Raw genomic sequence first — 27,331 nt, 5'->3', positions numbered from 1 at the left:
CCCCTGCGGGGGCAGGAGGCAGAAGCTTGGTCCTGCGGCAGCCAAGCTTCCCTCCTCCCCCGCTTCTTCCGGCCCCTCCTCCTCCTCCTCTCACCGGGCAGGCAGCGTGCCACTCAAAATCGGCTTGTGTGCCATAGGTTGCCGACCCCTGGTCTAGATAATACTTAGTCCTGCCATGAGTACAGGGGACTGGATTAGGTGACCTCTTGAGGTCCAGTCATATGATTCTGTGATCTAGTCTTATCTCCTGCCTAACACAGGCCATAGAATGTCCTCAAAATAATTCTTGTAGACTGCTTCAGCCTTACATTATAACAAGATAGAAGCACAGATATAGTTTACAGGCTTGAAGCCAGCCTTTGCTTAGTCCCATCTTCCTTATGTATCACTAGCACCTCAGTCTTTTCCAAAACAAATTAGGCATTAGGATAAAAGGTCAGGCTAAGGTTGCAGAGGATATCAGTGGTAGGGTGTAAAGGAGTTTTATCAAATTGCAAGAACTTTCTCAGCATACACCCTTACTTATGCTGTGACCTTTGGCTCCAGGGAGTAACTACATCACTGAACTCATGATTGTATGTTCAATACACCCTTGGAGGCCTGTGCTTACTGAGTAAGAGGAAAGTAAGGGTCTAGCAGTGGTCTAGACCCATATCCTGTCCCTGACAGTGACCAGTGCCACATACTTCAGAAGGTACAAGAAACCCCTTAGTAGACAATTATGGAAAGACATGCCCATAGGGGAAAGAGCTTTATTTTCTCTAGCCTAGTGGTTCTCAACCAGGAGTACGCGTACCTCTGAGGGTACATCAGTTCCTCTAGATATTTGCCTAGTTTTACAACAGGCTACATCAAAAGCACTAGCAAAGTCAGTGCAAACTAAAATTTCATATACAAGTTATTGTCTGTATATTGCTCTATACACTGAAATGTAAGTACAATATTTATATTCCAGTTGATTTTATAATTATATGGTAAAAATGAGTCAGCAGTTTTTCAGTAAGAATGTGTTGGAAGCTGTGAGCTTCTAAACAAGGTTTGACATCTAGAAGCCTCTGTTCATTGGCTGAGCCTTAGTCAGGGGGTGGGGCTATCAGGAAGGTCAGGGCTTTATAAAGCTGCGAGCAAGCGACCAGGGGCTGCTAACGGAGTTTTGAGAGGGAGTTAGGAAGGGGGCGAGGTACACTTGCTATTCTTTAAAATCTTTAAACTAAACTTCTTGATTTAAACAAAAACCTTGTCATTAACCTAGGTAGCTGTAGGAGAAAATGCAGGCAGAAGCCCAGCAGCAGAGTGGGGGCTATCCTGTTTGTTGCACTCAGTGAGGCATGTATGATTACCTGCCCTGTGAGCGGGTGGCATGTGTGCGCATTTGGTGCAAGGAGCTCCTGGCTCTCAGAGACCACGTACAGGCTTTGGAGGCCAGGGTGGCAGAACTGAAGGAGCTAAGGGAGGCAGAGAGGTATGTTGATGAGGCTTTCCAGGACACTGTAGCTTTATCCCACCTCCGATCAGACAGCCCCTGCGCTGTTAAGGAGGATGAAAGGCTCAGGAAAGGAGAGCAGTCAATGGGAGCAGAGGGAAACCTTCCCATAGTTGGGACCCTCCTTCCACATGATAATGGGGTATCCTCTCACACTGAGGTTACCTCTCCGGGGGAGGGCACTCCAGTCATTAGGAAAAGGCAGGTGTTAGTAATGGGACATTCGATTATTAGAAACATAGATAGCTGGGTTTGTGATGACCGGGAGAACTGTATGGTGACTTGCCTGCCTGGTGCGAAGGTTGTGGAGCCAGTGGTCGTGGTACATGTAGGTACCAATGACATAGGGAAGGGTAGGAGAGACGTCCTGGAGGCCAAATTTAGGCTTCTAGGAAAGAGACTGAAATCCAGGACTTTTATGGTAGCATTCTCAGAAATGCTTCCAGTTCCATGTGCAGGGCCAGGTAGACAGCCAGGCAGAGCTTCAGAGTCTCAATGCGTGGATGAGACGATGCTGTAGAGAGGAGGGGGTTTAGATCGGGGTGAGCAAACTACGGCACGCGGGCCACATCTGGCCCGTGGGACCCTCCTGCCCGGCCCCTGAGCTCCTGGCCCAGGAGGCTAGCCCCCGGCCCCTCCCCTGCTGCTCCCCCTCCCCCGCAGCCTCAGTGCGCCACGCCGACAGCACAATGCTCTGGGTGGCCGGGTAGTGCAGGTGCAGAGCCGCAGCCTGAGCCGGTGCTCTGGGCGGCGCGGCTGTAGCGCTGCCAGCCACCGGTGCTCCAGGCAGCGCGGTAAGAGGGCAGGGGAGTTCAGGGTGGTGGTCAGGGGGCGGGGCTGTCAGAGGGCAGGGAACGGGGGGTTGAATGGGGCAGGGGTCTCAGGGGGGCAGTCAGGAAGGAGGGGGGCGTTGGATGGGATGGCGGGGGGCAGTCAGGGGCAGGGGGTCTGGGAGCAGTCAGGGGACAGGGAACGGGGGGGTGGATGGGTAGGAGTCCCGGGGGACTGTCAGGGGGTGAGAAGCGGGGTGGGGGTCAGATAGGGGTCAGGGGCTGGGCCACGCCTGGCTGTTTGGGGAGGCACAGCCTCCCCTAACCGGCCCTCCATTCAATTTTGGAAACCCGATATGGCCCTCAGGCCAAAAAGTTTGCCTGCCCCTGGTTTAGTTTTATTACGAACTGGGGAAACTTTTGGAATAGGGGAAGCCTGTACAGGAAGGATGGGCTCCACCTAAACCAAAGTGGATCCAGACTGCTGGCACTTAACATTAAAGTGGTTGCAGAACAGTTTTTAAACTAAGAGATGGGGGAAAGCCGATTGCTGCAGAGTAGCACGTGGATCGGACAGAGACTTCTCTTAGGGGAGAGTCTAATGATAGAGAATCTCCAGGTTATAGTCAGGAGCAGAGGATGGAGGAGGATAATGTAAGGGCCAGATCAGATGATAAACAAACATTCACATAAAAAAGAATCTAACACATCAGAAAAGGGCAGACAAATAAACAGTGACAAGTTTTTAAAGTGCTTGTACACAAATGCTAGAAGTCGTCTAATAATAAGATGGGTGAACTAGAGTGCCTTGTGATAAAGGAGTATATTGATATAATAGACATCACAGAAACCTGGTGGACTGAGAGCAATCAATGGGACACAATCATTCCGGGGTACAAAATATATCGGAAGGACAGAACAGGTCGTGCCGGGGGGAGGGGATGTGACATTATATGTGAAAGAAAAATGTAGAATCAAATGAAGTAAAAATCTTAAATGAATCCACATGTTCCATAGAATCGCTATGGATAGTAATTCCATGCTCTAATAAGAATATAACAGTAGGGATCTATTATCGACCACCTGACCAGGACAGTGATAGTGATGATGAAATGCTAAGGGAGATTAGAGAGGCTATGAAAATTAAGACCTCAATAATAGTGGCGGATTTCAATTATCCCCATATGACTGGGTACATGTCACCTCAGGACGATATGCAGAGACAAAATTTCTCGATACTTTAAATGACTGCTTCTTGGAGCAGCTGGTACAGGAACCCACAAGGGGAGAGGCAGTTCTCCATTTAGTCCTGAATGGAGCACAGGATCTGGTCCAAGAGGTAACTATAACATGGCTGCTTGGAAATAGTGACCATAATATAATAACATTTAACATTCCTGTGGTGGGAAGAACACCTCAACAGCCCAACTCTGTGGCATTTAATTTCAGAAAGGGGAACTATGCAAAAAAATTAGGAGGTTAGTTAAACAAATTAAAACAACAAGGAGTCCGGTGGCACCTTAAAGACGGACAGATTTATTTGGGCATAAGCTTTCGTGGGTAAAAAACCTCACTTCTTCAGATGCATTTGTTCATAATCCAACCTGTTCATTATGACTACAGCACCTCCTTTGTCAGCCCCTTTGATTATAATGTCAGAGTTATTTCTGAGGCTGTGGATGGCATTGCGTTCTGTATGGCTGAGGTTAATGGGGCAAGTGATGCTGTTTGTTCACAATTTTAGCCTGTGCATGTCTGCGGAAGCACTCTATGTAGAGGTCCAGTCTGTCATTTTGACCGTCAGGAGTTCTTCTTCTTGTAGTGTTGGTAGGAGGGTTCCTGTGGGTCAGTGCACTGTTCAGTGGTGTGTTGAAAATATTCTTTGAGTCGGAGACAACGAAAGTAGGTTTCAGTCTGCATCTGAAGAAGTGAGGTTTTTCACCCACAAAAGCTTATGCCCAAATACATCTGTTAGTCTGTATCCACAAAAACAACAAGAAGTCCGGTGGCACCTTAAAGACTAACACGGCTACCCTCTGATACTGGACACCATGCAAGAAATTAAAAGGTACAGTGACTAGAGTGAAATCCTTGCAAGCTGCATGGACACTTTTCAAAGACACCATAATAGAGGCCCAACTTAAATGTATACCCCAAATTAAAAAAACACAGTAAAAGAACTAAAAAAGAGCCATGGTGGCTTAACAACCATGTAAAAGAAGCAGTGAGAGATAAAAAGGCATCTTTTAAAAAGTGGAAGTCAGATCCTAGTGGGGTAAATAGAAAGGAGCTTAAACACTGCCAAATTAAGTGTAAAAATGTAATAAGAAAAGCCAAAAAATGAGTGAAGAACAGCTAGCCAAAAACTCAAAAGGTAATAACAAAATGTTTAAGTACATCAGAAGCAGGAAGCCTGCTAAACAACCAGTGGGAACCCAGGACGATCAAGATACAAAAGGAGCACTTAAAGACGATAAAGTCATTGCGGAGAAACTAAATGAATTCTTTGCTTCGGGTCTTCACGGCTGAGGATGTTAGGGAGTATCCCAAACCCGAGCCGTCCTTTGTAGGTGACAAATTTGAGGAATTGTCACAGATTGAAGTGTCACTAGAGGAGGTTTTGGAATTAATTGATAAACTTAACAGTAACAAGTCACAGGGACCAGATGGCATTCACCCAAGAGTTCTGAAAGAACTCAAAAATGTGAAATTGCAGAACTATTAACTATGGTTTGTAACCTGTCCTTTAAATCAGCTTCTGTACCCAATGACTGGAAGATAGCTAATGTAACGCCAATATTTAAAAAGGGCTCTAGAGGTGATCCCGGCAATTACAGACTAACGTCAGTACCGGGCAAATTAGTTGAAACAATAGTAAAGAATAAAATTGTCAGACACAGAACATAAATTGTTGGGCAAAAGTCAACATAGTTTCTGTAAAGGGAAATTATGTCTTACTAATCTATTAGAGTTCTTTGAAGGGGTCAACAAACATGTGGACAAGGGGGATCCAGTGGACATAGTGTACTTAGATTTCCAGAAAGCCTTTGACAAGGTCCCACACCAAAGGCTCTTACGTAAATTAAGTTGTCATGGGATAAGAGGGAAGATCCTTTCATGGATTGAGAACTGGTTAAAAGACAGGGAACAAAGGGTAGGAATAAATGGTACATTTTCAGAACGGAGAGGGGTAACTAGTGGTGTTCCCCAAGGGTCAGTCCTAGGACCAATCCTGTTCAACTTATTCATAAATGACCCGGAGAAAGGGGTAAACAGTGAGGTGGCAAAGTTTGCAGATGATACTAAACTGCTCAAGATAGTTAAGACTAAAGCAGACTGTGAAGAACTTCAAAAAAGATGTCACAAAACTAAGTGATTGGGCAACAAAATGGCAAATGAAATTTAATGTGGATAAATGTACAGTAATGCACATTAGAAAAAATAACCTCAGCTATACATGTTATACCAATAAAAACTAGCAGGATCTTATTAAAGGGGACAAGATAAAGATGCCACATTTATTATGATAATTTGATTTATGACCAATAAATAATATCTTAATCCTTATACACACACATTATACCGAATACCTATACACACACACACACACACACACATTTACACACACACACACACACATCCATCAGATGTTCTGCAGCTGCTGCATAGTTACCAGTCCTGCTTGAGTCTGTGGCTTGAGTTTGCAGCTTGGGTTCGTAGCTTGTGGCGGCTAACTGGCCAGGAAAGCCGGGCACAAGGACGAGCTGGGTCTCTGTTGGGCATGCACCGATGCCCTTCCATGTTGGCAGCAGAATGTTACCCTCCTCCAAAGTTTTCCATCTCACCCATCCTTTTTGTAGGCTTTAGTTTGAATCCAGAGTCTATAGGTCTTGCTGTGTCAAGCTGCCTCTGGGTTTGGTGATTGATCACCCGTCAATTGCAGACATGACTTTCAGCCTCGGACCGGGCTTTGATCTTCCTTCTATTGTACCTTTTCTTTTTAGGGTGGATTCTTTTTACTTTGTTAGGGCTCTTGTCTGCATCTTCAGCCATTGGTGTTTGAACTCTATTTAATCAGGACAGGCTGGGGCTGGAGCTTGATTCCATCATCCATACATACCTCATTCACACATTTAAACTAAACTAATAAGATTACAGCAGGGTTTGCAAAAATGAAGGTTGCAGCAAGCCCTTACAAAATGGAGTAAGCGTTTTAAAATGGGGTTTGAATTACAATATGGCAAACAGTGAACAGAAGTTACACTGTAGGCAAGTGTAATAAATGGTGAACAGAAATTACAATACTGAAACAGTGCAAGTCTCAGTGATTTAAGCAGGAATTGGATTGATAGTGAAACTTACAAAGGCAGCTGACTGAACAGCTTGCATCTGAAGAAGTGAGGTTCTTACCCACGAAAGCTTATGCTCCCAATACTTCTGTTAGTCTCAAAGGTGCCACAGGACCCTCTGTTGCTTTTTACAGATTCAGACTAACACGGCTACCCCTCTGATACTTGACTGAACAGCTATGGCTCTTAACAAGCATCTTAACTGTTAATTAGCCAGTTATTGGGGTAACTGGTTTTATGAATGAATATTGTTTCATTCATAAAACTTTACTTATGAAGTTACATTAATAAAGTAAACAATTAAAAACAATTTCATTCATGAGTCCTACATACATACAATATGATGGGGGCTAATTTAGCTACAACTAATCAAGAAAGAGATCTTCGAGTTATCATGGATAGTTCTCTGAAGACGTCCACGCAGTGTGCAGCGGCAGTCAAAAAAGCAAACAGGATGTTAGGAATCATTTAAACAAGGGATAGAGAATAAGACGGAGAATATCTTATTGCCCTTATATAAATCAATGGTATGCCCACATCTTGAATACTGCGTACAGATGTGGTCTCCGCATCTCAAAAAAAAGATACTGGCATTAGAAAAGGTTCAGAGAAGGGCAACTAAAATGAATAGGGGTTTGGAACAGGTCCCATATATGAGGAGAGATTAAAGAGGCTAGGACTTTTCAGCTTGGAAAGGAGGAGACTAAGGCCTGGTCTACACTACGGGATTAATTCGGATTTAGCAGCGTTAATTCGAATTAACCCTTCACCCGTCCACACAACAGAGCCATTTAGTTCGAATTAAAGGGCGCTTTAAATCGATTTCTGTACTCCACCTCGACGAGCGGAGTAGCGCCAAAATCGATTTTGTTAATTCGAATTAGGGTTAGTGTGGCCGCACACCACCGAATTAATATGATTAAAATAAATGGGGTAGTGTGGCTGCACACCACCGAATTAATGTGGTTAAAAACCGAATTAATGTGCTTAGTGTGGCCGCGCACAATCGAATTTATACAACCTGTTTCCCAAATTCGAATTATCTAAATTCGGATTAATCCCGTAGTGTAGACATACCCTAAGGGGGCATATGATAGAGGTATATAAAATCATGAGTGGTGTGGAGAAAGTGAATAAGGAAAAGTGATTTACTTGTTCCCATAATATAAGAACTAGGGGCCACCAAATGAAATTAATGGGCAGCAGGTTTAAAACAAATAAAAGGAAGTAGTTCTTCACACAGCACACAGTCAGCCTGTGGAACTCCTTGCCTGAGAAGGCTGTGAAGGCTAGGACTAACAGGGTTTAAAAGAGAACTAGATAAATTCATGGAGGTTAAGTCCATTAATGGCTATTAGCCAGGATGGGTAAGGAATGGTGTCCCTAGCCTCTGTTTGTCAGAGGGTGGAGATGGATGGCAGAAGAGAGATCACTTATGTTCTTGACAGTTTTGTATTTTTTTGTCTGATTTTGTAAGCAAGTAGTTTTTAAGTGAGGTGAAACTTGGGGTATGCAAGACAAATCAGACTCCTTAAAGGAGTACGATAGTCTGGAATGGTTGAGAGCCACTGCTCTAGCCCATTCACTATTTTATATACCTTTATCACATCCCCTCGTTGTCTGAATAGTCCTGATGGTTTTTCACATTCCCTCATTTTTGTCACCCATCTCAGAACATCCTCTGTATTTGCTTTATCTTTTTTGAAGGCAGCGTGCCGCCAGCAGCAGCACAGAAGGGTGGCAATACCATACCGTGCTATCCTTACTTCTGCACTGCTGCCTTCAGAGCTGGGCAGCCAGAGAGTGGCAGCTGTTGACTGAGGGCCCAGCTTTGCAGACAGCAATGCAGAAGTAAGGGTGGCAATATCATACCATGCCATCCTTACTTCTGCACTGCTGCTGGCGGCAGCTCTGCCTTCAGAGCTGGGCTCCTGGCCAGCAGCCGCCACTCTCCAGCTCTGAAGGCAGTGCTGCCGCCAGCAGCAGCACAGAAGTAAGGGTAGCAGTACCACAACCCCCCCCTTCTGCACCTCTCCCAAACACACAATAACCTTGCGCGCCCCCCCCCACTCCTTTTTGGGTCAGGACCCCTACAATTACAACACTGAAATTTCAGATTTAAATAGCTGAAATCATGAATTTTACAATTTTTAAAATCCTATGACTGTGAAACTGACCAAAATGGACTGTGAATTTGGTAGGGCCCTACTTATGCATACTAACATTTTGTTTTCTCTTTTGACTGCTGCACATTGAGCAGGGTTTTTTGAGCTGTCTAGAGGGATGGATGGATTCGTTTCACCTTCTGTTTGACATCCACCTGCCCATAGCATTGTAAGCCTGTCCTAGCAAGAGAGAATAGTCTGTCTAGATCCGCCCAGAAAAGCCTCATCTTTCTATCTATGCTTTAATAGGTCATTGTGGAAAAGGTCTCAGGCTCTCAGATTGTTGACATTGATAAGAGGAAGTATCTGGTTCCGTCTGACATCACTGTGGCCCAATTCATGTGGATCATCAGGAAGAGGATTCAACTGCCATCTGAGAAAGCGATATTCCTCTTTGTAGACAAGACTGTCCCACAGTCCAGGTGAGAGGCCATTAGACTGGAATTTGTGTGCATTTCACTAAAGATACATAAGCTCTGTGGTGCATACCAGTAAGATATTTATAACTGGTACTCCATACCAGAAAGACACAGGAGGCCACCGGGTGGCCCCATGCCAGCAGCTCCGCTGGCGCAGCTGTACCACCCCCCAGCCCCACCCCCAGCCCTTCCATGCAGCCATGTCTCCTGTCTGGGGTCTGTACAGCAGCCCCATCAGAGGACAGGGCTGTGGGTGGTACAACTGCGCCGGAAGAGTGGCCCCACGTTCTGCTCTTTTTGCTGCTGCAGTTCCAGAGAGCCCTGTGGTTCAGAAGTCTCTGGTACAGTAGGAGGAGGACAGAGCCCCTCCCCCCCCCCCCCAGGTAACGTGGGATGGATCATGGGGAGGGGACAGGGAGAGCGCAGGGGCCCCGAGCTGGAAGGGGGGAGAAAGTCATGTGGGGGAGGTCACATGTTCCCCCTTTGTGTCCCTCCATGAGTGCAGCATACCAGTAAGAAATTAATTCTGCTTGCACCACTGCATAAGCCTGATGGACCGCATTCTGCTATGATGTTAGTGTTAACTCCTCCATATGATATACTGAGGAGCAGCTCACTGAGGAAGTAAAGGAAGAATGGTTTGCTATTTTACTATCATTGCTCTCATTTTTCTCATTTTATTTAAATGCTGGCAAAATACAAAACCCCAGCTTATTTATAAGAATAAGCTGGAAGAAAAGATGATTGTAAAGCAACTCAGTTGTGACATGCCTCAGGGAAGGATGGTGGGGAAGGTTATTGAGATGCCATGTAGGAGTCTGAGACATAGATGGTGAACTTCTTGCCAAGAAAGCAAGTTTAACAAAGTTAAACTTTCAGCAAGAGTTCAGGAATCATTTTAGTATCCAGCGGAGAGAGTCACTAAAATCCTCTTAGACTATAATTTCTTTGGGGCAAGTACTGTGCTTACTCTATGTTCTCCACAGCACCAAGCATGATACCAACAGTCAAAGTTCCATTGAGAATGTTAAGGTTGCATGATTAAATGCTCCAAAGTGAATACCATAGTCAGGATTCTTGGAACAACCCTTAAATCTGCCCCCTGGTATGTATGACTAATCAGATAGCCACCTACTTTCTTAAATAATACAGTACTGAATTATAATCTTGTAGGATGCAAAGTGAATGAAGGGAATGGCCCCTTGTCTTATTCACTATGCATTTTATATAGAAATAAATTTTATTGGCTGGCTGGTGTACACAGAACAATACATTGTAGTAGCAGACACTACATAGGCACCAAAGGTTGTAGCAGAAGCTATACTGCGTTATTTGAGAAACAGCATGTAATAATGGCAGAGATAAGGCATTACTTGATGTTTGAATGCTTAAAACCATGCAACCTTAATGGTCTCTTCAGAGAATCTGCAAAGGATTTTAAAAAATTGCATGTTGTGGGTCCCCCCTTTTGCTGCTTTATTGTGTATGAGGCCTGAAAGGGGATTTTTTTTTTCCTTCCTGCTTGGTTACTCAAGTCTGATCTTCCTGGTATTGCAGTAACACCTCTTTGGGTGTGTATCTCAAATGTGAGTTGTGAACTTTTACATGTTAACTAGATGGACAGGAATGTTGACTCTTTAACAAAGGCATCTTTTTGCCCAAACATTAACAAAAAACAAGGTTTAACTAGAGGGTCAGACACTTCCTTGCTTCTGTAGGTTGAGCTCATTGCACATAGCAGGGGGCTCCTTGTATTCCTCTGTTTCCCCACATGCTTCCTCTGTGCCACCCCGCTACTCCTCTGTTTAAAGGACTCACTGCAACCCACCCCCTGTGATGGCCCCAGCATCTTCACCCTTACCTTAGGGATGAAGTCTTTCTTGAGTCCCTGTAGCCAGCAGCATCATCCTTACTTCCCTAGCTCCAGGGTATGTCTACACTACAGGATTAATCCGAATTTAGATAATTCGAATTTGGGAAACAGGTTGTATAAATTCGATTGTGCGCGGCCACACTAAGCACCTTAATTCGGTTTTTAACCACATTAATTCGGTGGTGTGCGGCCACACTACCCCATTAACTTAAACACAGTAATTCGGTGGTGTGCGGCCACACTAACCCTAATTCGAATTAACAAAATCGATTTAGGCTCTACTCCGTTCGTCGAGGTGGAGTACAGAAATCGATTTAAAGGGCCCTTTAATTCGAATTAACTGGCTCTGTAGTGTGGACGGGTGAAGGGTTAATTCGGATTAACGCTGCTAAATCCGAATTAATCCCGTAGTGTAGACCAGGCCCCAGTTAGCAACTGGTCTGCTCTGCTCTGTCCAGCAGCTCCTTTTATATGAGTCTGCTGGGATCTGATTGGCTGCTTCCCTGCAGTCTCTCTCTGCAGCCTGGAGGACTCACCTCTACTGCTCTTTCTTGGGACGGGGTGCGGTAGAGCTGTGAGGCCTCCAGCAGGGGGTCTCAGAGCCTGGTACATCCCATCACATCCCCTTATTCACATCTCCCCCCATGCCAGGGTTCCAATTCTCCCCCCATGCCAGGGGCTTTGTGTGCACCCCTACTACCTCCCCATTCTTCCTTTCCCTCCACTATTCTTCTTTTCTTTTCTTTCTTTTTCTGAGTGTCAACATTTCGAAACTATTGGGAGGATGGGCAGAGTTAAAATGAGCAGTGTCGTGGTCAAAGACCCCCACGCAGTCATTTTAGTTCAAAGACTCAAGCCTGAGGCCAGTTTATTGACATACAAACCAGTGCACTGGGGTGTAGTCCGGAGACCAACACCCCGAGCCCTACACGCAGGCGGGCTTTTATTTCATTAAACCACAAGCAAGGTACAAACAATACGTCATGAGTTAAGAAATTGGGGGTTAGTCACAAGCTGGGCATGGGTTGATCACGAGCTGATCATGAGCTAAGAAACTGGGGTTGGGGTCAGTCCTCCCCTGGGGTCAGTCCTCCCCCCCGCCCCCGCCTTCTTTCTTAATTTTCCGAGAAGTGGGTGTTAATTTGGGTAGAGGGGCGTTCGGTGGTTTCCGCAGGGGTGGTGCTCGGCCCTAGCTTGGGTACATTTCTTAAGACTTGGTATATGTCATTTTCTGGGGGATTTTGGCGAGGGTTTGAGGGGGGGTTTCCAGAGGACGCTTAAAGGAGAGCTAACATTGGTTAATTTGCAGATAGCTGGAATTGGAAAATGTTGCAAATAGTTATAGCAGCAAGGATGATTAACTCTCTGCAAAGACAATTTCTTAATACCAAGCAACTTACATTATATTTCTAAAGCCTTGCGGTTATTGTATTTCTAAAGCCTTGCGGTTATTATATTTCTAAAGCAGTTTCTTTAGTTTCCAACAGACTTTGTAATTCCCTCTCCCCCTCCCCTCCTCTGTTACTCCTTTTGCCTGGGGTTTGGCAGAGAATTGAGTTGTGCAGTACTGTTCAGGCTTTCAGGCCTTCTCTATTCTGCACAAAGGTCACCATCATGACAGTCTTTTGTTGGAGGTGTTTTGGGGCCTGTAGGCCCAGAACTTTGGTTATCGGAAAGAAGACCCCCTGTTCTGTTTCCCCACAGCAGTATTAGACTGGAATGTGTTACTGGCCGCCTCAACTCATTTTTTGATTTTTAGACAATTACAGAGGTGGTTGAAGCTGCTGGTTCTACTAACCAGATGCCAGGGGCTCACATGTCCTCCATTTCCCCCTTCCTGTTTTCTACTTCCCACTAAAATGAACAAGGTTCTGCCCATTGTCGCACAGAACATTCCTTGAGACGTTATTGATGGGATGTGGCATTCAGGAGTCATAGTGTTCTCTCCAAACAGAGAAATGCTGTCAAGTGAGTGTAAGGGCCCGCACACTCAGCCAAACAGCTTCACTGAAAATCCATTCCCCCCCCAAGCTACTCATCTCTTGTGCTAACACAATTTCACAGTGCCTCAGGCTGCCTGCAGGGGCACAAAGCTGACTGTCCAATTTAAACAACAAACAGGAAATAAAACCTGTTTTTTGACAAATCTTTCAGGCCATTATACATCATAAAGCAGCATAATAGGTCACAGGACTTTTTTTTTAATTTTAAAGATCACTTAATATTCAACAAACACCTACAAAATGTCATTAAACACAAAGTTGCAGCATCTGGAACTATTTGGATAGACAGCACTGGAGCAGCCTGTTCTATACAAGGTGCACACTTAGGACAATGGCATGTAGGGCATGCTCTTACCTCACTGTACAATTAATGAGACATGACTACTACAGACATCATCGCACACCTTACACCGCAGTGAATGAGGCAGAGAATAATAGAAGCCTTACCTTCTTCAGTGCACCTTCTAGCAGATTAATTCCGTCATATGCAGTGAGGTTAACCACACTTGCATGCTGAGTGCAACCTTTCTTTGTTTGGAATGTTGGTATTCCCAAAATACTGGAACTGCATAAAACAAGTCTAAAGCCTTCATCACATGGTCAAATCAAAACTTATTTTCACATGGACACTCAAAGGCCCTTCTTGTCAATGAGGATTAGTTTCCTGCCAAATTTAAACTTGCTACCCACAGACATTTTGGAGCAAGAGGTACTCAGATTAGTCCCTTTTTATTTTATCATAGGGAAGGTGTCCATTCCCCCAACCTCTCATTTAAAGTGGTTGAATTTGAAATATTTTTTGCACAAACTTTCAGAATAAATTCATTTTTGGATGAGATTGGGCCTTGAAAATTAGTCCAACGGGTTATGAACTGAACACTGTAATGGGGAAGGGGAGTTATAAATAGAAATGTTCACACAATCTTAATTATAGGTGGTGATGGTGCTTCAGCTACAACAATAGAAGTGGGCTATTGAGGTTCTGATCCCACTAAAAGTGATGACATCCCAAGACTTCAGCTTCAACACTTCTAGACTGGAAACATACCAGTGCATTAGGCCTTAAACAGCATCTACTAAAATCCACATTTGTGTAGACCCACAAACTTAACAGTAAAAATCCAAGCATTTTGCAGATTCACAGAAATTCTTTATGAATGCAAGTGCTAGAACATCTGGACTCAGGAGCAACCAGGAATATTGGTGATGACTAAGGGATGTGGATGCCTGCTGTCTCTCTCTGGAATCAGTAGCATTTCAGATACTCTCATTCATATATTTAAACTTACACTTCTAGTCTAGAGCTTTGTTTCTCATCTCTGTTTGCCATACAGTAATTGTTACCATGTGCAGCTCTGCTGCCTTGAGCAACTTCTCATTGTGTTTTCTTTTTCTTTCCCCTTGTTCAAGCCTAACTATGGGACAGCTTTATGAGAAGGAGAAGGATGAGGATGGATTCTTATACGTGGCCTACAGTGGAGAAAACACATTTGGCTTCTGAATGCTGGGGTCTGGCTGCTGCATCATCCCGCTATGTATCTTGTAAATAGCCAATTGTTTTCAGTTATGACACCCACAGAGGTTTCTCCCATACACATCATGCATTTGTAACTGGATTAATTTCCTAATATATTGATAGGTCTTGTTTTATTAGACTGGTAAATTATCAGAGTTTTTCGGGTTTTTTTCCTTTATTGTGTATTGTCCTCATGGCTATAAGTTCCCAGAGCCTCACCCCTCTGGAACACATATTTAATGACATTGTTTATATATTGACGCAAAGTAGTTGGGCTACTAAAACATGAAAAAGAGGAACATGCATTTATTCTGGATTTAGTTTGAGGTGTTAGCTTGACAAGAATTAAAATATTAATTATTCTTAGGAACACTGGCTTCACTAGGTTATTCTGAGCAGTAGCAAGATGCTTATCATATTGAACTAAGTTAATGTTCCTCTTTCTGAATTCTATTAAGGAATAACTACAATAAAAATTCCTCCCACACACATGTTGTTATGTGGCCAATGTCCTTTCTTGACCTTAATTTTGGCCGGCAAGATTCTACAGCGAGGGAGCACACTGATGCACATAAAAGGAGGAAACAAGGATCTGTCCTTGGGGACCAAACCACCATGGCTGGAGCAGCCAGTCCTCATTAGGAGAGGAGCCAAGAGTTGCCAATGGGACCCAGCTCTCAGTCCAAGGATGCTGGGGAGGAGGGAACTGGATAATGGGATTGTGCATATGGGGAAGGGCTGACAGTCAAGATACTGGACAACACATGCAAGGGCAGAAGAGGACCAGGCAGCAAAGGAGTGGGAGAGAATAATACACTAGGTAGGAGATGGAGATTAAATTAAGAGCAAAAAGAGACAGTAGGACTAATTTTTTCAAAATCAATAATTGCATAGAAGACAGTTAAATATATAAACTCTATTCCAGGTAAGCAATTGCTGCTGATATTGCATGACTCTGAATGGGAAGGAACATATTCCCAAGACAATCCTTCTGTTCTTTTAAGTAGAAGAGGTCCAGATTGGAATTAGCAGAGATGGAGCAGGCCGGGGCAAACATAGGTGAGAGAAAGTTATATACTCTTACGAGAAGTTTCAGTCCCGCAGTGGTTTTCAACTTATTTACCATTGTAGGCCACGTCCAATACTACGTGTATGGCCCTGAGGATGTCACATGGGCTGCAGCTCTGTGCTTATTGGGCTGCAAGCGACCTGCGGGGGACAGGTTGAGAACCACTGCTCTACTTCATGAAAATTAAAAGTCACTCCAAATTCATGATTGGAAAATAGGTATAGTCACATCACAACCCTCAACGGGTACATCTGTACAGCAGCTTGGAGCTATAAGTCCCAGCTTGGGCAGCCATACACACGATTGAGCTAGCATACTAAAAATAGCAACGTAGGCGTGGTGGCTCAGGCTAGTCACCTAAGTACAATCATGTCCACGGTCCTAGGTATGTACTTGGGTGGCTAGCTCAAGCTGCCACCTGTACCACTGTGGCCACACTGCTATTTTTAGCTCACAAGCTCAACCAAGCAGTGCATGTATGGCTACCTGAGCTGTGAATTACACCTTCCAGCTGTGCTGTAGACGTACTCTAAAGCAGGGGTGAAAGTGGGTGGGTACGGTGTACTGGTAAGAAGCCGGTACCGGCCCGTACCCAGCCAACGTTAAAGTGCTGCCACAGTGCTTTAAGATCATTGCCCCTTTTGCGCCTCCCCCGCCCCCCAGGCCACTGACCCAGGGAGAGTTGGGGGGAAAGGGAAGCTGCCCCAGGGCTGTTGATTTAAAAGGGGCTGGGGCTCCTGGCTACTGCCGCCGCTACCACAGCAGCAGCTGGAGCCCCGGGCCCTTTTAAATTGCCACTGGAGCCCCAGGCGGTGCAGGCCAGGCAGCACAGATGGGCTGGCTGGGGGAGGCTGACCCCAGCTCTGCCACTTCTGCCCGAGGCCCCACCCCTTCCAGAGGCCCAGAGCTGGGCCTCCATACCGGTAAGAATTTAATATTACTTTCACCCCTGCTCTAAATGTAAACAGGCTCTGAGACAAGTAAGTGGGGTTGAAATAGTTTTGATCTTCACTTTCTCTTTACAATGGTGCACAAGGGCCTTGGGGAACCAGGACTGAATCACAGCACTGGCCTTCGGCAATCAGGGCCCACCCTTTGCGCAAACCCAGAACAAACGGAATTAATCATGCAATAAGCTTTCAACTTCCTCATCACTGGGTTCACACTGCTACACTGCTTCTATATACTCAGGCTACACAGGGTAGAACAAGGAGAATGTGTGCTGCCAAGTAAAGAGGAGAAAGCCTCTCGTTATGTGCCGGGGCGCTCATGCTATAATGGGTAGGGCAGATAGCTACATGGCAAGAATTGAGTTATTGGAGAATTGGCATCTCTCTTAATATAGTATAGTAGGAAATCACTAACCATAATACTTCAGGCTGCAAACAGAACCCTGATTTTTTTTTTTTTTTAACACTATGGTGCTAGTGAGGGGTTTTTTTTGTTTGTTTGTTTTTAAATGTGCCAGGGTCAACGTGGCGGTTATCATGGTGAGCCTACTGCTGAATTTACACACGTTGAAGCTTCCAGGAGCTTACACTATATCTAAAGTTATGTTTGGCTTTAAAAGTCACATTTACTGGTGCTATCTTTCTTTTGTTGGGAAGAGGCAGGAGCTTGCGAAATGTTGATAGTGGACTGTTACTAAAGCTGGTTTCAATAGTGTAGCATGTGCTCCCTGCATCTGAAAAAGTGCTCTTAATCAATAAGCCTTTCATTAATTTAGTGCTGCAGCAGTTAAGGTCCTGTCATCATTTCCATTGTGAACCCTCTTTTTTCATGAGTTAACACTCATCTATGTTTGTTTTGGGCAGAAACTTGCATAGCAAGTCTCTACCTGGAGGGACTTTCTGGCCCTGGTTTTCAAAACTTGGAAGGAAGGCAATAGGATTAGCTGCTTTTTTTGTCTCCTTTACCATTAAAAAGGAGCTTTGTATCCTTTAAAGTGAAACACTGCACCATTTGTCCATAGGCAAAACTAGCCTCTGGCTGGTTAGGACATAAATTGAAGCAGCTGATTATATAATTCAGAACCATGATTCACTGGTTTATCACTTAGCCGTCCTTGAAAATTTTAAATACACCCTAGTAATACAGAGGCGCAGCTACCCAAACCTTGAAAGGAACAAGCTTTAACCACAATAGCATGACAGGCTGAAATGACTTTGGAATTTCCTTCATGAATATCTGAAAAACAAGTGATGACTTTATTTCTTCTAACATTAGCTCACAGATTACTGGCCAGTCTAGACTCAGCAGCCCGGAGTCATGAGGAAAGAACTGCACAAGAAAGACTGCAGCAAAGGAATGAGAAAGGGCTCCATAAAGGTCTTTTTATATTGTATCAAGAGGTGGATACATGTAGGTTGGCAGCATAACAGAGCGAACGATTTTTCTTACTGCACATCCCTGCTTTTGGTAGAACCATTCTCACTTATAGAATGGAAAAAAGTGACTGAGCCAGGATGTTTGGCTCCCACATGACTCCTTCCCCCACCCCATTCCCTCTTTTTTTTAAACCCTTCAGTATTGGCAGTGGCAGCTCAGCCTATGCACTGGAGAACGCAGAAAGGGTGTAAAACAAGAACTTTTTCAGGGACTTCTTGTAACCCCCATCCCCTCCCTCATGCCTGGAGCTCTTCTCTCCACCCTGTTCGCCCCTTTGCCAGGGTCTCCCCTACCAGGAACTGTGCTCGCCTCTATTCCCTACTTCCCCCATTCTCCCCTGCCACCAGGGGTTGTCCCTTCTCCTCATGTTACATGCACTGTATACACCCCCTTCCCTGGGTTCCCTATGCCCCCCTGAGGTTGTATGCACCCCCCCAATTCCCCAACATGCCAGGGGCTCTGTGTGCACACATTCCATTCCTTCCCCCCACTTATTCTCCATTCTTTCCTTTCTGTTTCAGGATGTCAACATTTTAAACTGTATTGGCAGGCTAGACAGTACTGAGGGTGCTGTTATGGGGAAATGTCTTCATGGTTCTCTCTGGTTGTGAGCTATAGCCAATTACAGAGAAGCGTTAAGCTGATAGCTCTGTTAACCAGATGCCACGAGACTGTCCCCCTCCCCTTTTTCACCAAAATCAGTAGGGATCTATCCCCCAGCCTCAACAATTACTTAACATTTTGGAGCTGATCGGATGTGATGTTCAACCCTTTTTTCTCATGAAAGAGAGAAATGCCATTAAATTGAGTGACAAAGGATATGAGGGAATACCTTTTATTAGACCAACTTCTGTTGGTGAAAGAAACGAGCTTGCAAAGTTCCTCTCTCACCAACAGAAGTTGGTCTAAAAAAAGGTATTCCCTCACCCCCCTTGTCTCTCTAATATCCTGGGACCAACATTCCTGCAACAACACTGCAAACATTAAATTGTGTGTAAGGCCTCACAAGCTCAGCCAAGGAGTCTTTCAAGTGCTGTTTTGTTTGGTGTTTTAATTCTTGCCTTCTGGCGTGGGTTCACTAACAGCTCATCTAGGCTGCAGCATGTCTGACGCTCTCATTGTCCCCATCCCAAAAGGTTCATGACACTGGGCAGAAGCCCCAAAGCTGCTGGCTCCCCCGCCACGCCTTAGGAGAAGCAGGCACACTAGCTCATTGTACAAAGGCACAGGGAAAGCTTAGGAAAGAGTTAAAAAAAACCTACGTCTCCCAACGGCTGATCTAAAAGCTAGACTGGCTGCAGTACAACTAGCCTTATACAACTTGTTCTAACATTACAGCTGGAGAGGAAATGGAAACATTCCAGTCTGGTTTGCAAGTTCACTGGAGACCTTGTTTATGAATAACAAAGGGGGAAACAAGCACATTCAGAAGATCTGGTTTACGCTGGCTACATGGAATCTCACAAGACTTTAGGAAAGGGAGGAGGTAATGAGTTTGAAAATGTACTGGTTTGTTTTATATTAGTGTATTATAGTGCACTAACTGCTAAGACCTGCTGCTTCTCCATCTCAAGCAACCATACCCTCTTCCTAGATGCTTCACATTCCTGCAGTTCACCCCAACCCCAAAATATACTGGGATCTGGCTTGACCTCCAGCTGCTGGTTCCTCACACAAGTTCTAGATATCAGCTTCTTTACCCCTACACTAGCTCAGTTCTTTCAAGAGGGGCTGGGATGTTGATGCTGGCTATGAAAAGTGTGGGAGGAGACAGATTAGACTCAGGCTGTCTCCTCCTCCAGGAAACCATAATTTAGCCACTGTGTGAACCAAAAGGATTGTCAAGGAAGGCAATAGGCTTAGCTCCATTTCTCCCTCCTATGCATTAGAGCAGGATACAGCTGCCATCGCTCTGCCCAATGTTTTTGTAAAATGTAGGCTACAGCAGGACAGACGTCTGAGAGAACAGTGGCTCTTGGGTGATTATATAATCTCAGTCTTGGACTTAAGGAAGAAAATATGTCCATGTCAGGGCCGGCTCCAGGCACCAGCTTCTCAAGCAGGTGCTTGGGGCGGCCGTTCCGGACAGGGGCGGCAGTTCCAGGTATTCGGCGGCAATTCGGCGGACGGTCCCTCACTCCGCCTGGGAGTGAAGGACCTCCCGCCGAATTGCCGCCGCAGATCGCAATCGCGGCTTTTTTTAGATCGCGACTTTTTTTTTTTGGTTTTGGCTGCTTGGGGTGGCCAAAACCCTGGAGCCGGCCCTGGTCCATGTGAACTGTCAACTGCCCAGATGGAAGAATCTGGGTAGACCACACAACACTTCTAGTTTGACTAGGACATTTTCCAACAGTCTTAGACTGTTCTGCCATGCTGATGTCATCTAATAATAGTTTGCTTAGACCCATCTATTAAAGCAAAGCCTGTCAGGGACTGTATACTGCTACCAGAAGCCTCTCCAGCTTCTACCAGGCTCAGTTAACACATGGCATAAGCCAAATGGTAACATTATAACATGAGGCCCTTACTGATACAACCAAGATCTGTTTTCCCAAGGAGAAATGGTGAATAAAAGGCTTGGGTGTCTCAGTGTTAGTATTTCTGTCATGTATCTGTTGGCTTAGACTTCATAGTGTCTTATCTCACTGAAAATTGTTTTTAATGGAAATGTGGCATCCTTTCTGCTCTCTGATTCAGATTTTTTTTAAAAACCTTCCCCACTGTAAAATGCAGAGGCTTTTATGGAACGATCTGGATATAAAAAAATAAAATGACTAATTAAAAGCCCCATTTTTACCCAACTCATCAAATTATCTCTCATCAGTAGGGTGACTAGATACCTTGGTCCTCTGGGATTGGTCTTGGTCTTGGCTTGGAGGTATGAGAGAACAGATAGTGCCAAGCCAACAGGTTTGGGTGCTGTATCTTTTCTACAGCAGAACAAAAGGCTGGCATGTCACCCCTTCCTACTTTCATCTCCCTTGTCAAAGATATCAGAGTTTGTAGTAGATGGATCAGGAGTTCACCTACTCATATGCTGTGATAAATGAAGGGGGGGGTAGCTCCCTATTATGGACACCCACCCAGCCAGCTAGCTATAAAATCCCTCGGAGTAGCTGTTCTCTACCTGTAAAGGTTAAAAAGTCCACAGGTAAAAAGAAAGGAGTGGGCATCTGACCAAAAGAGCCAGTGGGATGGCTAGAACTTTTAAAAATTGAAACAAGACTCCCCTTTGTTGTCTGTGGTTGTTCTCCGGAGAGAGGAGACACACAGCTGCAATGCTATAAGCTGCTTTAAGCCAGGTATGAGAAATCATCAGATCATACCTATAATTACTTATTTGAACCCCCCCAAATATGTAAGTAGATCAGAAAATGTCTACAAAGATGTGATTAGGGTTATTTCCTTTATTTCTGTAAGGCTTGGGGAATCTTCTCTGTGCTAACCACAAATGCTTTTGTTTGCTTGTAACTTTTAAGCTGAACCCCCAAGAAAGCTATTTTGGGTGCTTAATTTTTGGAAGTGCTCTTTTAAAATCTAGCAAAAGCCTAAGTTCGAGATGTGTTTTTTTCTTTTTTGTTTTTAATAAAATTTACCTTTTTTAAGAACAGAATTGGATCTTTGGTGTCCTAAGAGGTCTGTGCATATGCTGTTTAATTAGCTAGTGGCAACAGCTAATTTCCTTTGTTTTCTTTTTCAGCTCTTCCCCAGGGGGGAGAAAGGGCTTGAGAGTACCTCACAGGGAGGAATTCCCAAGTGCTCCTTGCTGGATCAAGGGGGTTTTTGCATTTGGGTGGTGGCAGCATTTACCAAGCCAAGGTCAGAGAAAAGCTGTAACCTTGGGAGTGTAATACAAGCCTGGAATGGCACGTATTAATTTTTAAAATCCTTGCAGGCCCCCACCTTCTGCACTCAAAGTGCCAGAGTGGGGATTCAGCCTTGACATATGCCATGGTAAATACAGCTCAGAAGTGACCACCCAAGACCACTGGGGTCTAATTTATATTTCATAAAGAATGACAAACAAGCAGCCATAACAAGTTCCCTTTTCTATCCCCCTCCCTCAGGCTCAGATTTTTAAAGGTATTGAGGTGTTGCTGTGCTCAGCCTAAATCCCACGCTCCCTTGGAAAATGGGATTTAGTCTCCTAAATCAGTGAGGCATTGCAATGACTCAAATCCCTTTAAACAGCTGGGCCTTAGAGACAAGGTCCTGGCTTCAACTGACAGCCAGAATTTGGCCCACATTCTAAAGTAACATCTCCCACTCTGTGTCTGAAGGCTCCATCAATGCTGGGCTCACACAGCTGCCATTTTATGTAAACTGCAGGTAATCCTTGGTATTCTTGACCCAGGCTCCTAGGGCCTGGCTACGCAGCACTTTCCAAGCTTCTTGATAGTTTGCTGCAGCTTCCTTGTACTCCCAGTAGGTCTCCAACTTCTTCTCCCTGATAGGAAATGCACCACAACAATGGACAGATTTCAGTTTTCTTATTAACAGGAGGTTAACCTTTCATTTTTGAACAAACACCCAACCCTGTGAGAGGTCAGTCTGCACTGCACTGACTGCTCTTCCTGACACACTTGGCAAACAGGCAGGCATATAAATACTAATCTGCAAGAGTTTTGTGGGAATAAATGGAAAGAGATGAAAAGGCCTACTGCCATTCTACCTCAGACCCATGGATCTAGCAGACAGACTAGGCCTCTACTGGCTAATTATACCCTTCTCCCTAAGATACAGTGTACTATTAGTGGTGGTACCACTGTGATGGCTGCATTTCAGAGGGCAGGAAGGGGATCCTTGGATATAATCTGTAATTCTGTAAAGTACTCAGCTACTTGGGAAAAAGCATTTTGTAAATTACAAAAAAGTAATTTTCCCTCTGTTGATACTCACACCTTCTTGCCAACTGTTGGGAATGGGCCACATCCACTCTGACTGGATTGGCCTCGTTAGCACTGACCCCCCCATTTGGTAAGGCAACTCCCATCTTTTCATGTGCTGTAATATATATATGTGCCTACTGTATTTTTCACTCCATGCATCTGATGAACTGGGTTTTAGCCCACAAAAGCTTATGCCCAAATGTGTTAATCTCTGAGGTGCCACAAGGACTCCTCGTTGTTTATGTAAATCAGTGTTATATGAGAAATGCTCACATGATTGGCAGGCAGGAAAAGAGATTATCTATTCTCCTGCAGCCCCAGGCAAATCTCTGAAAAAATCTGACACATTAGCACGTGCATGTATTCAACACCTACTCTTCTCCACAACACAAAAGCCACACCTTTGATCCATTATTCAGTTTCAAACTTTACTTTCAAGTCTTCATCCATACTTGAGATCACAAATCTAGTTAGTAAAGGTAACTGTGTTAACAATGTACTAGGACATAGTACCACAAGGACATTCTGATTAAAAAATTAGAACTATACTAAATAAACGCAATGTACATAAGTGGATTCAAAACTGGCTGACAGACCTTCAAAACGTAATTGTTAATGGGGAATTGCCCTCAAATTGGGGAGCATCCAATAGAGTCCCCCAGGGATCTGGTTTTGGGCCTGTTTATCTAATATCGTTATCAATGCTCTGGAAGAAAATATAAAATCATTGCTAGTACAGGTGATAGACTGCTGAAGCAATAAATAATGATGAAGACAGAGCAGTCATACAGAATGATCTCGACTGCTTGGTAAGATGGACCCATTCAAACAAAATGCAAGGTCATGAATCTAGGGACAAAAAATGCAGGCCATACCTACAGACTGGGGGAACTATACTCTGGAAAGAAGTGACAGTGTGAGAGTGCAGGAGTACTATGCTTGTTAACTTCAGCTAAGCTTCTCCCTCCTCTTGCATTTGTGCTTCTGTTTAAATGAAAGTTTACAAGCAAGTCTTAAAAAATTTACCCAGACCTACTAGCCAAAGGACTAAGCCCGCCAGCCATGATGAAAGATACCTATGCTGCCATATCTCCAAGGCCTCATACCCTGCAATTTAAAGGAATTAGTAATCAGAGTCCCTGAAGCAAACAAGCTCTCCACAGGAGATGTGTTGCAATTAAATACAGTGTGCATACAGATCCCCCAGGCGAGAGGCGGAGAGGGGAAGAGAAAGGAGAGTACAGTTGAAGAGATAGGTGAACCAGGATGGCATGGAGTCCCAAAGTCCAAGAAGTAGATGCTGTTAGGGAGGAGGGACTGATCAATCATCATAAGTAGCAGAAAGACCTGGGAACAGACAAGGGACCCATGGACTTGGCCCAGAGAAGGCAGTTGGTGACTTTGGAAAAAGATGTGTCAATAGAGTAAAGGGGGCAGCTTGCAAGGGATCAAGAAGAGAATCAGAGAAATGAAGGCAGGAACTTAGGAGGCAAAGTGGGGAGGAGGAAGAGAAGATGGACTGATGGCTGTAAGGAAGTGGAGTCTTGGGAGCGTTAGGTAGGGGATACCAGAATGCACTTGAACGCAGAAGAAAAGGCGTTGGTGAGGCAGACAGACGGGATCGGTGAGAAAGGCAGTAAACAAATGAGAGTGAGGAGGGACGGTTTGACAGCTTGGAAATCAATAGAAAAAGTCCACTCTGAATCAGAGCCCAGAGCGAAGGAAGAGAATATGTTGTGAAGGTGGCATGAAGGGGAAGCGGAGGGGGAATAGCCGTTTGAAGTTACCTGCTATAGTGTTTTGGTTGGTAGCAGGAAAGCAGCAGGGCAGGCTGAGTGGAGAGCTAGGTCCCCCTGCTGTACACACTAAGCTTGCATAGCCTGTATCAGAGACACTCGTATCTGTGTGTCTGCTGAACTGTGCCACAAGGAGAAGTCCAGAGACAGAAAATGACAAAGGACAAAAATGCCACAGGAAATTACAAAACCACAGGAATCCTGAAAAGGTTTGAGGTGAAAGAGTGTTATGTAACCACCACATAGCCAGCCTTCCAATCACGCAGCAGCACGCCCTCAATGCACCACACAAACCCAGCTCCTACCATCCCAGTTATGAAGTCACGTTGGACAAACAACTGAAGTAGAGATCCCCATTCAATGCTGTGGCTAAAAGGGCAAATCCTTGGATGTTTAAAACATGTATATATCCAGCAGAAGTCGGGAGGTGGTATTGCCTCTCTCAACTCAAATAATGTTTCCACTTTTCATGTCCACACTTCAAAAAGATGTTGAAAAACTAGAGAGGGCTCAGAGGAGGAACAAAAATGATTCAAGGTCTAAAAAAAAAAAAAATCCCAGGAAGAGATTTAAAGACTTCAATCTGTTCAGCTCATCAAATAGAAGGTTATGGGACAACTTGATCACAGTCTAGAAGTATCTACATGGGGAGAAGATTTTTCAGGGATCTTTGAGCCTTCTGACAAAAGCATAAATGAGATCCAATAGGGGGAAGTTGAAAAATCCTAACTGGAAATAAGACTTCTTTCCCAACAGTTGGAATATTTAACCTTTGGAACAGATAAACAATGGATGTGATAGCTTCATCATCACTTGGAATCTTGAAATCAAGATTAGAGGTCTCTTTCTAACATATATGATCTAGAGTTCAACCAGAAGTTATAGGTTTGATGCAGCAGTGGTGGACGGAGTTCTATGGCCTGTGGTATTATATGCAGGTCAGACTAGATGATCCGAATGGTCCCTTCTGGCCTAAAAACTTATGCATTGCTTTCTTTAGTAACATAATGAAATTCCCACTAGGTAAGAGCTGCTGCTTTTAGTAAAAGTCTCTATACACAAAGCAAATACAGCACAGGAAGCAGACATGCAAGCTGTTCACATGGCCCCCACTCCCCATGGGCCTTCGCTGTGACCTGAAGGGAGAAGCTTTTAACCCTTGACTTCTCTCTGCTGACACTAGTGCCTTTACTGGCAATTAGTAACAGCTACAACAGTGGGTTTTGTGATGTGGACACCTGTGCACTAGGGAATACACTGAGACCCACCTAATCATTTCGCAGATACCAAACAGTGGTTAATTATCACCACTGGTTTCTGTCTGTGCCAACACTGGCTGGATTTTAATCCGACTGTTTCTCATCCTTGCTCACCTGAACTAGCAAGTCCCCCGCAAAAGGACAGTTACCTGTTCCGTAACTGGCGAGATGTGTTGCTGAGGTGTATTCCACTATAGGTGAGCGTGCTCGCCACGTGCACCGGTGCCGGAAGTTTTTCCCTTAGCAGTATCCGTAGAGGGGGAGCACCACTGCGACCCCTGGAGTGGCGCCTCTATATCGCGCCATAAAGGGGGCTGCGTGCTCCCCCCACCCTCAGTTCCTTCTTGCCAGACAACTCCGACAGAGGGGAAGGAGGGCGGGACGTGGAATACACCTGAGCAACACATCTCGAAGAACACCAGTTACGGAACAGGTAACTGTCCTTTCTTCTTCGAGTGATTGCTCATGTGTATTCCACTATAGGTGACTCCAAGCTACACCTGATGGAGGTGGGTAGGAGTTTTAAGTTTTAAGATTTAAGGGTTACCCGGGCAGAACACCGCCCTACCAAACCCTGCGTCATCCCGCGTCTGGGAGATGATCACATATGCGAGGAGAAGGTGTGGACAGAGGACCACGTAGCAGCCCTACATATGTCCTGAATAGGGACGTGAGCCACATAGGCAGCCGACGAGGCCTGAGCTCTCATCGAATGAGCCTTCACTATAGGAGGCAGGGGAACCCCTGCTAGGTCGTAACAGGTGCGAATGCACAAGGTGATCCAGCGGGAAATCCACTGGGTGGAGACCGGACACCCCCTCATGTGCTCGGCCGATGCAATAAACAGCTGGGGGGATTTCCTAAATGGCCTGGTTCTATCTAGGTAGAAGGCCAGCGCTCTGCGCACGTCTAACATGTGCAGGTGGCGTTCCTCATTAGAGGAATGGGGCTTAGGGCAGAGGATCGGGAGGAAAATATCCTGATCCATGTGAAAAGCCGAGACTACCTTCGGCAAAAAAGCTGGGTGAGGGCACAGCTGAACCTTGTCCTTATGGAAAACCATATACGGTGGTTCAGAGGTCAGGGCCCTGAGCTCTGAGACCCGGCGGGCTGAGGTGATAGCCACTAAGAACGCCACTTTCCGCGATAAGTGGGACCATGAACATGTGGCTAAAGGCTCGAAAGGAGGCCCTGTGAGGTGGGAGAGCACTAGGTTCAGGTCCCAGAGCGGAACCGGGGGTCTGGCGTAAGGGAATGCCCGATCTAACCCTTTTAGAAACCGGGACGTCATGTGATGTGAAAACACCGAAAGGCCCTGCACCGGGGGGTGGAAAGCCGAAATGGCCGCCAGG

General features: G+C 45.0%; 2 protein-coding genes across 2 annotated transcripts in view; one reads left to right on the top strand and one right to left on the bottom strand.

The window, feature by feature from the left end:
- Positions 1 to 14,729, top strand: part of LOC112103877 (gamma-aminobutyric acid receptor-associated protein-like 2) — a 30,637-nt gene extending 15,908 nt beyond the window's left edge. Inside the window, exons 3-4 of the mRNA XM_026663206.2 lie at positions 9,017 to 9,189; positions 14,473 to 14,729. Of these exons, the coding sequence (XP_026518991.1) occupies positions 9,017 to 9,189; positions 14,473 to 14,563 (264 nt within the window). The 3' untranslated portion in view covers positions 14,564 to 14,729. The remainder of the gene's footprint in view (positions 1 to 9,016; positions 9,190 to 14,472) is intronic.
- A 7,179-nt stretch (positions 14,730 to 21,908) lies between these two features.
- The window catches only part of LOC112103874 (tRNA-specific adenosine deaminase 1), a 45,282-nt gene continuing 39,859 nt past the window's right edge, over positions 21,909 to 27,331 (bottom strand). The window contains exon 9 of the mRNA XM_024195848.3: positions 21,909 to 22,482. Within this exon, the coding sequence (XP_024051616.2) occupies positions 22,350 to 22,482 (133 nt within the window). The 3' untranslated portion in view covers positions 21,909 to 22,349. The remainder of the gene's footprint in view (positions 22,483 to 27,331) is intronic.

This window comes from Terrapene carolina, unplaced genomic scaffold (assembly GCF_002925995.2).
Source record: "Terrapene carolina triunguis isolate 2854851 unplaced genomic scaffold, T_m_triunguis-2.0 Scaffold32862, whole genome shotgun sequence".
Taxonomy (NCBI): Eukaryota; Metazoa; Chordata; order Testudines; family Emydidae; genus Terrapene; species Terrapene triunguis.
The sequence above is the reverse complement of the archived record's forward strand: the minus strand, read 5'-3'. Positions and strand labels throughout refer to the sequence as shown.